Consider the following 13,435-nt stretch of genomic DNA (forward strand, 5'->3'; position numbering starts at 1 on the left):
AGGGGGATGGGGACAGGGGGTGATGGTGGCAGAGGGGGATGGGGGCAGGGGGTGATGGTGGCAGAGGGGGTGATGGTGGCAGAGGGGGGTGGGGACAGGGGGTGATGGTGGCAGAGGGGGGTGGAGAGAGGGGGTGTTGGTGGCAGAGGGGGACGGAGGCAGGGGGTGATGGTGGCAGGGGGGGACGGAGTCAGGGGGTGATGGTGGCAGAGGGGGATGGAGTCAGGGGGTGATGGTGGCAGAGGGGGGTGGGGACAGGGGGTGATGGTGGCAGAGGGGGATGGAGTCAGGGGGTGATGGTGGCAGAGGGGGACGGAGTCAGGGGGTGATGGTGGCAGAGGGGGACGGAGGCAGGGGGTGATGGTGGCAGAGGGGGGTGGAGAGAGGGGGTGTTGGTGGCAGAGGGGGACGGAGGTAGGGGATGTTGGTGGCAGAGGGGGATGGGGACAGGGGGTGATGGTGGCAGAGGGGGGTGGAGAGAGGGGGTGTTGGTGGCAGAGGGGGGTGGAGAGAGGGGGTGTTGGTGGCAGAGGGGGACGGAGTCAGGGGGTGATGGTGGCAGAGGGGGATGGAGTCAGGGGGTGATGGTGGCAGAGGGGGATGGGGGCAGGGGGTGATGGTGGCAGAGGGGGTGATGGTGGCAGAGGGGGGTGGGGACAGGGGGTGATGGTGGCAGAGGGGGGTGGAGAGAGGGGGTGTTGGTGGCAGAGGGGGATGGAGTCAGGGGGTGATGGTGGCAGAGGGGGATGGAGTCAGGGGGTGATGGTGGCAGAGGGGGACGGAGTCAGGGGGTGATGGTGGCAGAGGGGGGTGGAGAGAGGGGGTGTTGGTGGCAGAGGGGGATGGAGTCAGGGGGTGATGGTGGCAGAGGGGGATGGAGTCAGGGGGTGATGGTGGCAGAGGGGGGTGGAGAGAGGGGGTGATGGTGGCAGAGGGGGACGGAGGCAGGGGGTGATGGTGGCAGAGGGGGGTGGAGAGAGGGGGTGTTGGTGGCAGAGGGGGACGGAGGCAGGGGGTGATGGTGGCAGAGGGGGGTGGAGAGAGGGGGTGATGGTGGCAGAGGGGGATGGGGGCAGGGGGTGATGGTGGCAGAGGGGGTGATGGTGGCAGAGGGGGGTGGGGACAGGGGGTGATGGTGGCAGAGGGGGACGGAGGCAGGGGGTGATGGTGGCAGAGGGGGGTGGAGAGAGGGGGTGATGGTGGCAGAGGGGGACGGAGGCAGGGGGTGATGGTGGCAGAGGGGGATGGGGGCAGGGGGTGATGGTGGCAGAGGGGGTGATGGTGGCAGAGGGGGGTGGGGACAGGGGGTGATGGTGGCAGAGGGGGGTGGAGAGAGGGGGTGTTGGTGGCAGAGGGGGACGGAGGCAGGGGGTGACGGAGTCAGGGGGTGATGGTGGCAGAGGGGGATGGAGTCAGGGGGTGATGGTGGCAGAGGGGGATGGAGTCAGGGGGTGATGGTGGCAGAGGGGGACGGAGTCAGGGGGTGATGGTGGCAGAGGGGGGTGGAGAGAGGGGGTGTTGGTGGCAGAGGGGGACGGAGTCAGGGGGTGATGGTGGCAGAGGGGGATGGAGTCAGGGGGTGATGGTGGCAGAGGGGGACGGAGTCAGGGGGTGATGGTGGCAGAGGGGGGTGGAGAGAGGGGGTGTTGGTGGCAGAGGGGGACGGAGTCAGGGGGTGATTGTGGCAGGGGGGGACGGAGGCAGGGGGTGATGGTGGCAGAGGGGGTGTTGGTGGCAGAGGGGGACGGAGGCAGGGGGTGATGGTGGCAGAGGGGGGTGGAGAGAGGGGGTGATGGTGGCAGAGGGGGGTGGAGAGAGGGGGTGTTGGTGGCAGAGGGGGATGGAGGCAGGGGGTGATGGTGGCAGAGGGGGGTGGAGAGAGGGGGGTGATGGTGGCAGAGGGGGTGTTGGTGGCAGAGGGGGATGGAGGCAGGGGGTGTTGGTGGCAGAGGGGGGTGGAGAGAGGGGGTGTTGGTGGCAGAGGGAGACGGAGTCAGGGGGTGTTGGTGGCAGAGGGGGGTGGAGAGAGGGGGTGTTGGTGGCAGAGGGGGATGGAGGCAGGGGGTGATGGTGGCAGAGGGGGGTGGAGAGAGGGGGTGATGGTGGCAGAGGGGGATGGAGGCAGGGGGTGTTGGTGGCAGAGGGGGGTGGAGAGAGGGGGTGTTGGTGGCAGAGGGGGACGGAGTCAGGGGGTGATTGTGGCAGAGGGGGGTGGAGAGAGGGGGTGATGGTGGCAGAGGGGGACGGAGGCAGGGGATGTTGGTGGCAGAGGGGGATGGGGACAGGGGGTGATGGTGGCAGAGGGGGGTGGAGAGAGGGGGTGTTGGTGGCAGAGGGGGGTGGAGAGAGGGGGTGTTGGTGGCAGAGGGGGACGGAGTCAGGGGGTGATGGTGGCAGAGGGGGATGGAGTCAGGGGGTGATGGTGGCAGAGGGGGATGGGGGCAGGGGGTGATGGGGGCAGAGGGGGTGATGGTGGCAGAGGGGGGTGGGGACAGGGGGTGATGGTGGCAGAGGGGGGTGGAGAGAGGGGGTGTTGGTGGCAGAGGGGGACGGAGTCAGGGGGTGATGGTGGCAGAGGGGGATGGAGTCAGGGGGTGATGGTGGCAGAGGGGGATGGAGTCAGGGGGTGATGGTGGCAGAGGGGGACGGAGTCAGGGGGTGATGGTGGCAGAGGGGGGTGGAGAGAGGGGGTGTTGGTGGCAGAGGGGGACGGAGTCAGGGGGTGATGGTGGCAGAGGGGGATGGAGTCAGGGGGTGATGGTGGCAGAGGGGGACGGAGTCAGGGGGTGATGGTGGCAGAGGGGGGTGGAGAGAGGGGGTGTTGGTGGCAGAGGGGGACGGAGTCAGGGGGTGATTGTGGCAGGGGGGGACGGAGGCAGGGGGTGATGGTGGCAGAGGGGGTGTTGGTGGCAGAGGGGGACGGAGGCAGGGGTTGATGGTGGCAGAGGGGGGTGGAGAGAGGGGGTGATGGTGGCAGAGGGGGGTGGAGAGAGGGGGTGTTGGTGGCAGAGGGGGATGGAGGCAGGGGGTGATGGTGGCAGAGGGGGGTGGAGAGAGGGGGTGATGGTGGCAGAGGGGGTGTTGGTGGCAGAGGGGGATGGAGGCAGGGGGTGTTGGTGGCAGAGGGGGGTGGAGAGAGGGGGTGTTGGTGGCAGAGGGGGACGGAAGTCAGGGGGTGTTGGTGGCAGAGGGGGGTGGAGAGAGGGGGTGTTGGTGGCAGAGGGGGATGGAGGCAGGGGGTGATGGTGGCAGAGGGGGGTGGAGAGAGGGGGTGATGGTGGCAGAGGGGGATGGAGGCAGGGGGTGTTGGTGGCAGAGGGGGGTGGAGAGAGGGGGTGTTGGTGGCAGAGGGGGACGGAGTCAGGGGGTGTTGGTGGCAGAGGGGGGTGGAGAGAGGGGGTGTTGGTGGCAGAGGGGGACGGAGTCAGGGGGTGTTGGTGGCAGAGGGGGGTGGAGAGAGGGGGTGTTGGTGGCAGAGGGGGATGGAGGCAGGGGGTGATGGTGGCAGAGGGGGGTGGAGAGAGGGGGTGATGGTGGCAGAGGGGGACGGAGTCAGGGGGTGTTGGTGGCAGAGGGGGGTGGAGAGAGGGGGTGTTGGTGGCAGAGGGGGACGGAGTCAGGGGGTGTTGGTGGCAGAGGGGGGTGGAGAGAGGAGGTGATGGTGGCAGAGGGGGACGGAGTCAGGGGGTGTTGGTGGCAGAGGGGGGTGGAGAGAGGGGGTGATGGTGGCAGAGGGGGATGGAGGCAGGGGGTGTTGGTGGCAGAGGGGGGTGGAGAGAGGGGGTGTTGGTGGCAGAGGGGGACGGAGTCAGGGGGTGTTGGTGGCAGAGGGGGGTGGAGAGAGGGGGTGATGGTGGCAGAGGGGGACGGAGTCAGGGGGTGTTGGTGGCAGAGGGGGGTGGAGAGAGGGGGTGATGGTGGCAGAGGGGGACGGAGTCAGGGGGTGTTGGTGGCAGAGGGGGGTGGAGAGAGGGGGTGATGGTGGCAGAGGGGGATGGAGGCAGGGGGTGTTGGTGGCAGAGGGGGGTGGAGAGAGGGGGTGATGGTGGCAGAGGGGGGTGGAGAGAGGGGGTGATGGTGGCAGAGGGGGACGGAGGCAGGGGGTGATGGTGGCAGAGGGGGGTGGAGAGAGGGGGTGATGGTGGCAGAGGGGTGTGGAGAGAGGGGGTGATGGTGGCAGAGGGGGGTGGAGAGAGGGGGTGATGGTGGCAGAGGGGTGTGGAGAGAGGGGGTGATGGTGGCAGAGGGGGACGGAGGCAGGGGGTGATGGTGGCAGAGGGGGGTGGAGAGAGGGGGTGATGGTGGCAGAGGGGTGTGGAGAGAGGGGGTGATGGTGGCAGAGGGGGTGATGGTGGCACATTGCTATTGTTCTTGTTCTTGTTTTGTGGCCTAAATACTGAAATTTGCACCTAAAAATTTAATTTAGTAACTTTTGTGAAATGTCAGTAAAAACGCGGCTACGCCAGTAAATTTCAATTTGGTAGGTTGGCAACACTGACCCCTCCCCCTTCACCTCATTGCCCCTCCCCTTATGTGGTGGAAGGTCTCTCTGCGATTGGAGGGCGGAGTCAGCTGGGTGTGTAATCTGAGCTTCAGTAAACAATGTAGGGGGGAGGGGACCCCAATAAATCTCTGGGGGTGGGGGTGGGGCTTGGAAGTATTATGGGATGTGCTGTGCAGTCTCTGAGATGATGAAAGGGGAGGTGACACCAAAGAGGGCGGGGCTTTCTGCTTCCATAACCACCACCCACATCACACCAAAGGGCGAGGATGTGGGCGGAGCTGGGTGACGTGAAGCCTCTGCCCACCCCTGGTTACTGTGTTCTGTTAGATCAGCTAATGATGTTCTGTCAAGTTCTCAAACCCATCAGAAACTCCAACCGCTTAACTTCTGGTTTATTTAGAACGGCGGTAATTGGAATTTTTTGATGAATTTGGTGGTTGGACACAAAACCGGCAACCGAATAGAGTCCGGTGCAGGATAATATGAGCCGAGATTCTCATTCCACTCCGATAACAACAAACAAAATGGCCGCCTCCGAGGCCGCAACAACTTCGTCCTCGTTATCCGCTGTGCTGTCAAAACCGCTCCGTCTTCCTGTACCGGACTCTAGTCCGTTGTCGGTGTCCAACCACCAATTTTTTTTAAATCTCCGGTTAATAAGGTTTTTAAATAAACAGGAAGTGACGTAATTGGAGTTTCTGATGGGTTGGAGATATTGTCGGAACAACGGAAGTCTTTATAGTAGGTCAGCTGACCAAACGCCTGATCTGACAGAACACCAGTGTAGTGTCAGATTCCGCTCCCCCATCAAAGAATGCTCCGGAAGTGACGTTCCGTCGCCGCCATCTTGCTACACCCCACAGCATTGCACAGTAATGATAGAGGGTGAAGGGGGAGGCGGACATCTTGTTACACCCACCGGAGTTTTACATTTCACACTTATTTTCAACACAAAACGGAGCTTATTTGCTTAAATACAGAATTTGGAAATCTGACGGACTGTTTAGATGTGAAAATCAGAGGTGTTCTGTCACATCAGCAAACCATGTCAGGTCAGCAGGTTTGCTGCGGCTTTTAAAATGTAAACAGTCCGTCGGATTTCCAAACACTGTAATTAAACAAATAAGCTCCGTTTTGTGGTGAAAATAAGTGTGAAATGTAAAACTCCGGTGGGTGTAACAAGATGTCCGCCTCCCCCTTCTCACTCTATCATTACTGTGCAGGAGTGTGGGGTGTAGCAAGATGGCGGCGATGAAACGTCACTTCCGGATCATTCTGTGATGGGGAGCCGAATGTGACAAGACACCGGAAATAGAGCCAGGAAGTGACGTGTGAACACTCATGTGACTGGAGAACCAATCAGCGGCCGAAGGGAATACAGAAAGACTATTATAGAGAAGGGTGAGTGGGGAGACCCCCGGGACCCGCCCCCATCACGTGACCTTCTACCCGCCCCCTATACCTTTATATACCCCCCTCCCCCATATTATATCACCCCTCCCCCATATTATACCCCCCATACCTCTATATACCCCCCTCCCCCATATTATACCCCCCCATACCTCTATATACCCCCCTCCCCCATATTATATCACCCCTCCCCCATATTATACCCCCCATACCTCTATATACCCCCCCTCCCCCATATTATACCCCCCCCATACCTCTATATACCCCCCTCCCCCATGTTATACCCCCTCCCCCCATATTATACCCCCCATACCTCTATATACCCCCCTCCCCCCATATTATACCCCCCATACCTCTATATACCCCCCTCCCCCATATTATACCCCCCTATATACCCCCCTCCCCCATATTATACCCCCTCCCCCATATTATACCCCCCATACCTCTATATACCCCCCTCCCCCATATTATACCCCCCATACCTCTATATACCACCCCTCCCCCATATTATACCCCCCCTCCCCCATATTATGGGGCGTGGTTGATAAGGGGACTTTATATACAGAGGAGGAGGAGTCCAGGATGGGGCGGGGTTGATGGAGGACTCTATATACAGAGGAGGAGGAGTCCAGGATGGGGCGGGGTTGATGGAGGACTCTATATACAGAGGAGGAGGAGTCCAGGATGGGGCGGGGTTGATGGAGGACTCTATATACAGAGGAGGAGGAGTCCAGGATGGGGCGGGGTTGATGGAGGACTCTATATACAGAGGAGGAGGAGTCCAGGATGGGGCGGGGTTGATGGAGGACTCTATATACAGAGGAGGAGGAGTCCAGGATGGGGCGGGGTTGATGGAGGACTCTATATACAGAGGAGGAGGAGTCCAGGATGGGGCGGGGTTGATGGAGGACTCTATATACAGAGGAGGAGGAGTCCAGGATGGGGCGGGGTTGATGGAGGACTCTATATACAGAGGAGGAGGAGTCCAGGATGGGGCGGGGTTGATGGAGGACTCTATATACAGAGGAGGAGGAGTCCAGGATGGGGCGGGGTTGATGGAGGACTCTATATACAGAGGAGGAGGAGTCCAGGATGGGGCGGGGTTGATGGAGGACTCTATATACAGAGGAGGAGGAGTCCAGGATGGGGCGGGTTTGATGGAGGACTCTATATACAGAGGAGGAGGAGTCCTGAATCGGGAAGAGTTTTGGATGGGGCAGGATCTAAATAGATGGACTTTGTATAGAGAGGAGGAGGAGTCTGGGATGGGCCGGGGTTGATGATACTTTGCATACAGAGGAGGAGGAGTCAGAATGGGGAGGAGCCCAGGATGGGCGGGATGATAAAGGAGGACTATATATATGGAGGAGGAGTCTGGGATAGGGAGGAGTTTGGGGTGGGGGGACGATAAAGGGGGACTTTCTATACAGAGAAGGAGGAGTCTGGGATGGGGAGGAGTTTGGGGTGGGGGGGTGATAAAGGGGGACTTTCTATACAGAGAAGGAGGAGTCTGGGATGGGGAGGAGTTTGGGGTGGGGGGGTGATAAAGGGGGACTTTCTATACAGAGGAGGAGGAGTCTGGGATGGGGAGGAGTTTGGGGTGGGGGGGGTGATAAAGGGGGACTTTATATACAGAGAAGGAGGAGTCTGGGATGGGGAGGAGTTTAGGCTAGATAAGGGGGCGGGGCTCCATACTCAGAATAACACGCCCCTTCCTTTGTTCTCTCCTTCCTGCAGGTGGCGTGGGCGAGCCGCTGATGGCGGATGGGGGCGGAGACTTCCTTCAGCGTGACAAGAAAAGTAAATTGACGCCTTTTTATTGAATTTGAAAACAATATAAAATATGAGCGGCCAATCACAGTCTGCGTGTAGAAAGATGGTGACTCTCATAGCCAATCACAGCCCTCCCAGCACATATGTGGCCCCAAAATCTCCGCCCAGTGAGGCCACAAATCTGCGTGCCGTGGGTGTGAAGGGGTTAATCCTTGTGGGTCTCGGGATGTTTTCCATGGATTCGTCCAGCAGAGTTGGATTGGGTGGGGTTCAGGTTCACCAGTCCTCCTCCTCAGGGGCGGTGCCTAAGTTCCTCTCATGGACCCCAGTGGTCACAGATCGGGGCTTTTCCTCTGCGGAGTACAACTAATTGCCACACCTCTTTGGACACGGTGGAGGGGGGGGGCACACCTCTTTGGACACGGTGGAGGGGGGGGGCACACTTCTATGGACACGGTGGAGGGGGGGCCACACCTCTATGGACATGGTTGAGGGGTGGCACACTTCTATGGACACGGTGGAGGGGGGGGGGGGCACACCTCTATGGACACGGTGGAGGGGGGGCCACACCTCTATGGACACGGTGGAGGGGGGGCACACCTCTATGGTCACGGTGGAGGGGGGGGGCACACCTCTATGGACACGGTGGAGGGGGGGCACACCTCTATGGACACGGTGGAGGGGGGGCACACCTCTATGGACACGGTGGAGGGGGGGCACACCTCTATGGACACGGTGGAGGGGGGGGGGCACACCTCTATGGACACGGTGGAGGGGGGGCACACCTCTATGGACACGGTGGAGGGGGGGCACACCTCTATGGACACGGTGGAGGGGGGGCACACCTCTATGGACACGGTGGAGGGGGGGCCACACCTCTATGGACACGGTGGAGGGGGGGGCCACACCTCTATGGACACGGTGGAGGGGGGCCACACCTCTATGGACACGGTGGAGGGGGGGCACACCTCTATGGACACGGTGGAGGGGGGGCACACCTCTATGGACACGGTGGAGGGGGGGCACACCTCTATGGACACGGTGGAGGGGGGGGCCACACCTCTATGGACACGGTGGAGGGGGGCCACACCTCTATGGACACGGTGGAGGGGGGGCCACACCTCTATGGACACGGTGGAGGGGGGGGCACACCTCTATGGACACGGTGGAGGGGGGGCCACACCTCTATGGACACGGTGGAGGGGGGGCACACCTCTATGGACACGGTGGAGGGGGGGCCACACCTCTATGGACACGGTGGAGGGGGGGGCACACCTCTATGGACACGGTGGAGGGGCGGGCACACCTCTATGGACACGGTGGAGGGGGGGGCCACACCTCTATGGACACGGTGGAGGGGGGGCCACACCTCTATGGACACGGTGGAGGGGGGGCCACACCTCTATGGACACGGTGGAGGGGGGGGGGGCACACCTCTATGGACACGGTGGAGGGGGGGCCACACCTCTATGGACACGGTGGAGGGGGGGCCACACCTCTATGGACACGGTGGAGGGGGGGGGCCACATCTCTATGGACACGGTGGAGGGGGGGCACACCTCTATGGACACGGTGGAGGGGGGGGCACACCTCTATGGACACGGTGGAGGGGGGGCCACACCTCTATGGACACGGTGGAGGGGGGGGCCACACCTCTATGGACACGGTGGAGGGGGGGCCACACCTCTATGGACACGGTGGAGGGGGGGGGGCACACCTCTATGGACACGGTGGAGGGGGGCCACACCTCTATGGACACGGTGGAGGGGGGGCCACAACTTTATGGACACGGTGGAGGGGGGGGCACACCTCTATGGACACGGTGGAGGGGGGGGCCACACCTCTATGGACACGGTGGAGGGGGGGGGCACACCTCTATGGACACGGTGGAGGGGGGGCCACACCTCTATGGACACAGTGGAGGGAGGGCCACACCTCTATGGACACGGTGGAGGGGGGGGGGCACATCTCTATGGACACAGTGGAGGGGGGGGCACACCTCTATGGACACAGTGGAGGGGGGGGGCACACCTCTATGGACACGGTGGAGGGGGGGGCCACACCTCTATGGACACGGTGGAGGGGGGGGGCACACCTCTATGGACACGGTGGAGGGGGGGGCCACACCTCTATGGACACGGTGGAGGGGGGGCCACACCTCTATGGACACAGTGGAGGGAGGGCCACACCTCTATGGACACGGTGGAGGGGGGGGGGGCACACCTCTATGGACACGGTGGAGGGGGGGGCCACACCTCTATGGACACGGTGGAGGGGGGGGCCACACCTCTATGGACACGGTGGAGGGGGGGGGGGGCACACCTCTATGGACACGGTGGAGGGGGGGCCACACCTCTATGGACACGGTGGAGGGGGGGGGGGGCACACCTCTATGGACACGGTGGAGGGGGGGGCACACCTCTATGGACACGGTGGAGGGGGGGGGCACACCTCTATGGACACGGTGGAGGGGGGGCCACACCTCTATGGACACGGTGGAGGGGGGGCCACACCTCTATGGACACAGTGGAGGGAGGGCCACACCTCTATGGACACGGTGGAGGGGGGGGGGGGCACACCTCTATGGACACGGTGGAGGGGGGGCCACACCTCTATGGACACGGTGGAGGGGGGGGCCACACCTCTATGGACACGGTGGAGGGGGGGAGCACATCTCTATGGACACGGTGGAGGGGGGGGGCACATCTCTATGGACACAGTGGAGGGGGGGGCACACCTCTATGGACACGGTGGAGGGGGGGGGGCACATGGGGGGCCTTCTGGTGTTTGGAGGGAAGGCGGAGTCTATAGGCAGAGGGGAAGAAGGTTGGGCCTCCATGGACAGCCAATCTGCCCTATAAAGCTTATATTGTGGTCATGTGACGTAATATTTCCAAAAGTCCAGGACCCCCCAGATCCTTGGGGGCCATACATTGAATCCCGGGCCAATAATGCAGACCACGCCCTCATATCCTCCATACACAGACCACGCCCTCATATCCTCCATACACAGACCACGCCCTCATATCCTCCATACACAGACCACACCCTCATATCCTCCATACACAGACCACACCCTCATATCCTTCAGCACAGACCACGCCCTCATATCCTCCATACATAGACCACGCCCTCATATCCTCCATACATAGACCACGCCCTCATATCCTCCATACATAGACCACGCCCTCATATCCTCCAGCACAGACCACGCCCTCATATCCTCCATACATAGACCACACCCTCATATCCTTCAGCACAGACCACACCCTCATATCCTCCATACATAGACCACGCCCTCATATCCTCCATACATAGACCACACCCTAATATCCTCCATACACAGACCACGCCCTCATATCCTCCATACACAGACCACGCCCTCATATCCTCCATACACAGACCACACCCTCATATCCTCCATACACAGACCACACCCTCATATCCTTCAGCACAGACCACGCCCTCATATCCTCCATACATAGACCACGCCCTCATATCCTTCAGCACAGACCACGCCCTCATATCCTCCATACACAGACCACACCCTCATATCCTTCAGCACAGACCACACCCTCATATCCTCCATACATAGACCACGCCCTCATATCCTCCATACATAGACCACACCCTCATATCCTCCAGCACAGACCACGCCCTCATATCCTCCATACACAGACCACGCCCTCATATCCTCCATACACAGACCACACCCTCATATCCTTCAGCACAGACCACACCCTCATATCCTCCATACATAGACCACGCCCTCATATCCTCCAGCACAGACCACACCCTCATATCCTCCAGCACAGACCACACCCTCATATCCTCCAGCACAGACCACGCCCTCACATCCTCCAGCACAGACCACGCCCTCATATCCTCCATACACAGACCACACCCTCATATCCTCCAGCACAGACCACACCCTCATATCCTCCAGCACAGACCACACCCTCATATCCTCCAGCACAGACCACGCCCTCATATCCTCCAGCACAGACCACACCCTCACATCCCCCAACACAGACCACGCCCTCACATCCCCCAACACAGACCACGCCCTCATATCCTCCAGCACAGACCACACCCTCATATACTCCATACACAGACCACACCCTCATATCCTCCAGCACAGACCACGCCCTCACACCCCCCAGCACATATCACATTCTCACATTCGCCAGCACAGACCACACCCTCATATCCTCCAGCACAGACCACACCCTCATATACTCCAGCACAGACCACACCCTCACATCCTCCAGCACAGACCACACCCTCATATCCTCCAGCACAGACCACACCCTCATATCCTCCAGCACAGACCACACCCTCACATCCTCCAGCACAGACCACACCCTCATATCCTCCAGCACAGACCACACCCTCATATCCTTCATACACAGACCACACCCTCATATACTCCAGCACAGACCCCATCCTCATATCCTCCATACACAGACCACACCCTCATATCCTCCAGCACAGACCACACCTTCACATCCTCCAGCACAGACCACACCTTCACATCCTCCAGCACAGACCACGCCCTCACATCCTCCAGCACAGACCACACCCTCATATACTCCATACACAGACCACACCCTCATATCCTCCATACACAGACCACACCCTCATATCCTCCATACACAGACCACACCCTCATATACTCCATACACAGACCACACCCTCATATCCTCCAGCACAGACCACGCCCTCACACCCCCCAGCACATATCACACCCTCACATTCTCCAGCACAGACCACACCCTCATATCCTCCAGCACAGACCACACCCTCATATACTCCATACACAGACCACACCCTCATATCCTCCAGCACAGACCACACCCTCATATCCTCCAGCACAGACCACACCCTCATATCCTCCAGCACAGACCACACCTTCACATCCTCCAGCACAGACCACACCTTCACATCCTCCAGCACAGACCACGCCCTCACATCCTCCAGCACAGACCACACCCTCATATACACCATACACAGACCACACCCTCATATCCTCCATACACAGACCACACCCTCATATCCTCCAGCACAGACCACGCCCTCATATACTCCATACACAGACCACACCCTCATATCCTCCATACACAGACCACACCCTCATATACTCCATACACAGACCACACCCTCATATCCTCCAGCACAGACCACGCCCTCACACCCCCCAGCACATATCACACCCTCACATTCTCCAGCACAGACCACACCCTCATATCCTCCAGCACAGACCACACCCTCATATACTCCATACACAGACCACACCCTCATATACTCCATACACAGACCACACCCTCATATCCTCCATACACAGACCACACCCTCATATCCTCCAGCACAGACCACACCCTCATATCCTCCAGCACATATCACACCCTCACATTCTCCAGCACAGACCACACCCTCATATCCTCCAGAACAGACCACACCCTCATATCCTCCAGCACAGACCACGCCCTCACATCCTCCAGCACAGACCACACCTTCACATCCTCCAGCACAGACCACACCTTCACATCCTCCAGCATAGACCACACCTTCACATCCTCCAGCACAGACCACGCCCTCACATCCTCCAGAACAGACCACACCCTCATATCCTCCAGCACAGACCACGCCCTCACATCCTCCAGCACAGACCACGCCCTCACATCCTCCAGCACAGACCACACCTTCACATCCTCCAGCACAGACCACACCTTCACATCCTCCAGCATA

At 60.4% G+C, this 13,435-nt stretch overlaps 1 protein-coding gene across 1 annotated transcript in view; it reads left to right on the forward strand.

Moving 5' to 3' along the window:
* Window positions 1-13,435, forward strand: part of RUSC1 (RUN and SH3 domain containing 1) — a 37,945-nt gene that overhangs the window by 7,610 nt on the left and 16,900 nt on the right. The window contains exons 3-4 of the mRNA XM_040333054.1: window positions 5,557-5,564; window positions 7,666-7,714. Coding sequence (XP_040188988.1) covers window positions 5,557-5,564; window positions 7,666-7,714 — 57 coding nt within the window. The remainder of the gene's footprint in view (window positions 1-5,556; window positions 5,565-7,665; window positions 7,715-13,435) is intronic.

This window comes from Rana temporaria, chromosome 13 (assembly GCF_905171775.1).
Source record: "Rana temporaria chromosome 13, aRanTem1.1, whole genome shotgun sequence".
Taxonomy (NCBI): Eukaryota; Metazoa; Chordata; class Amphibia; order Anura; family Ranidae; genus Rana; species Rana temporaria.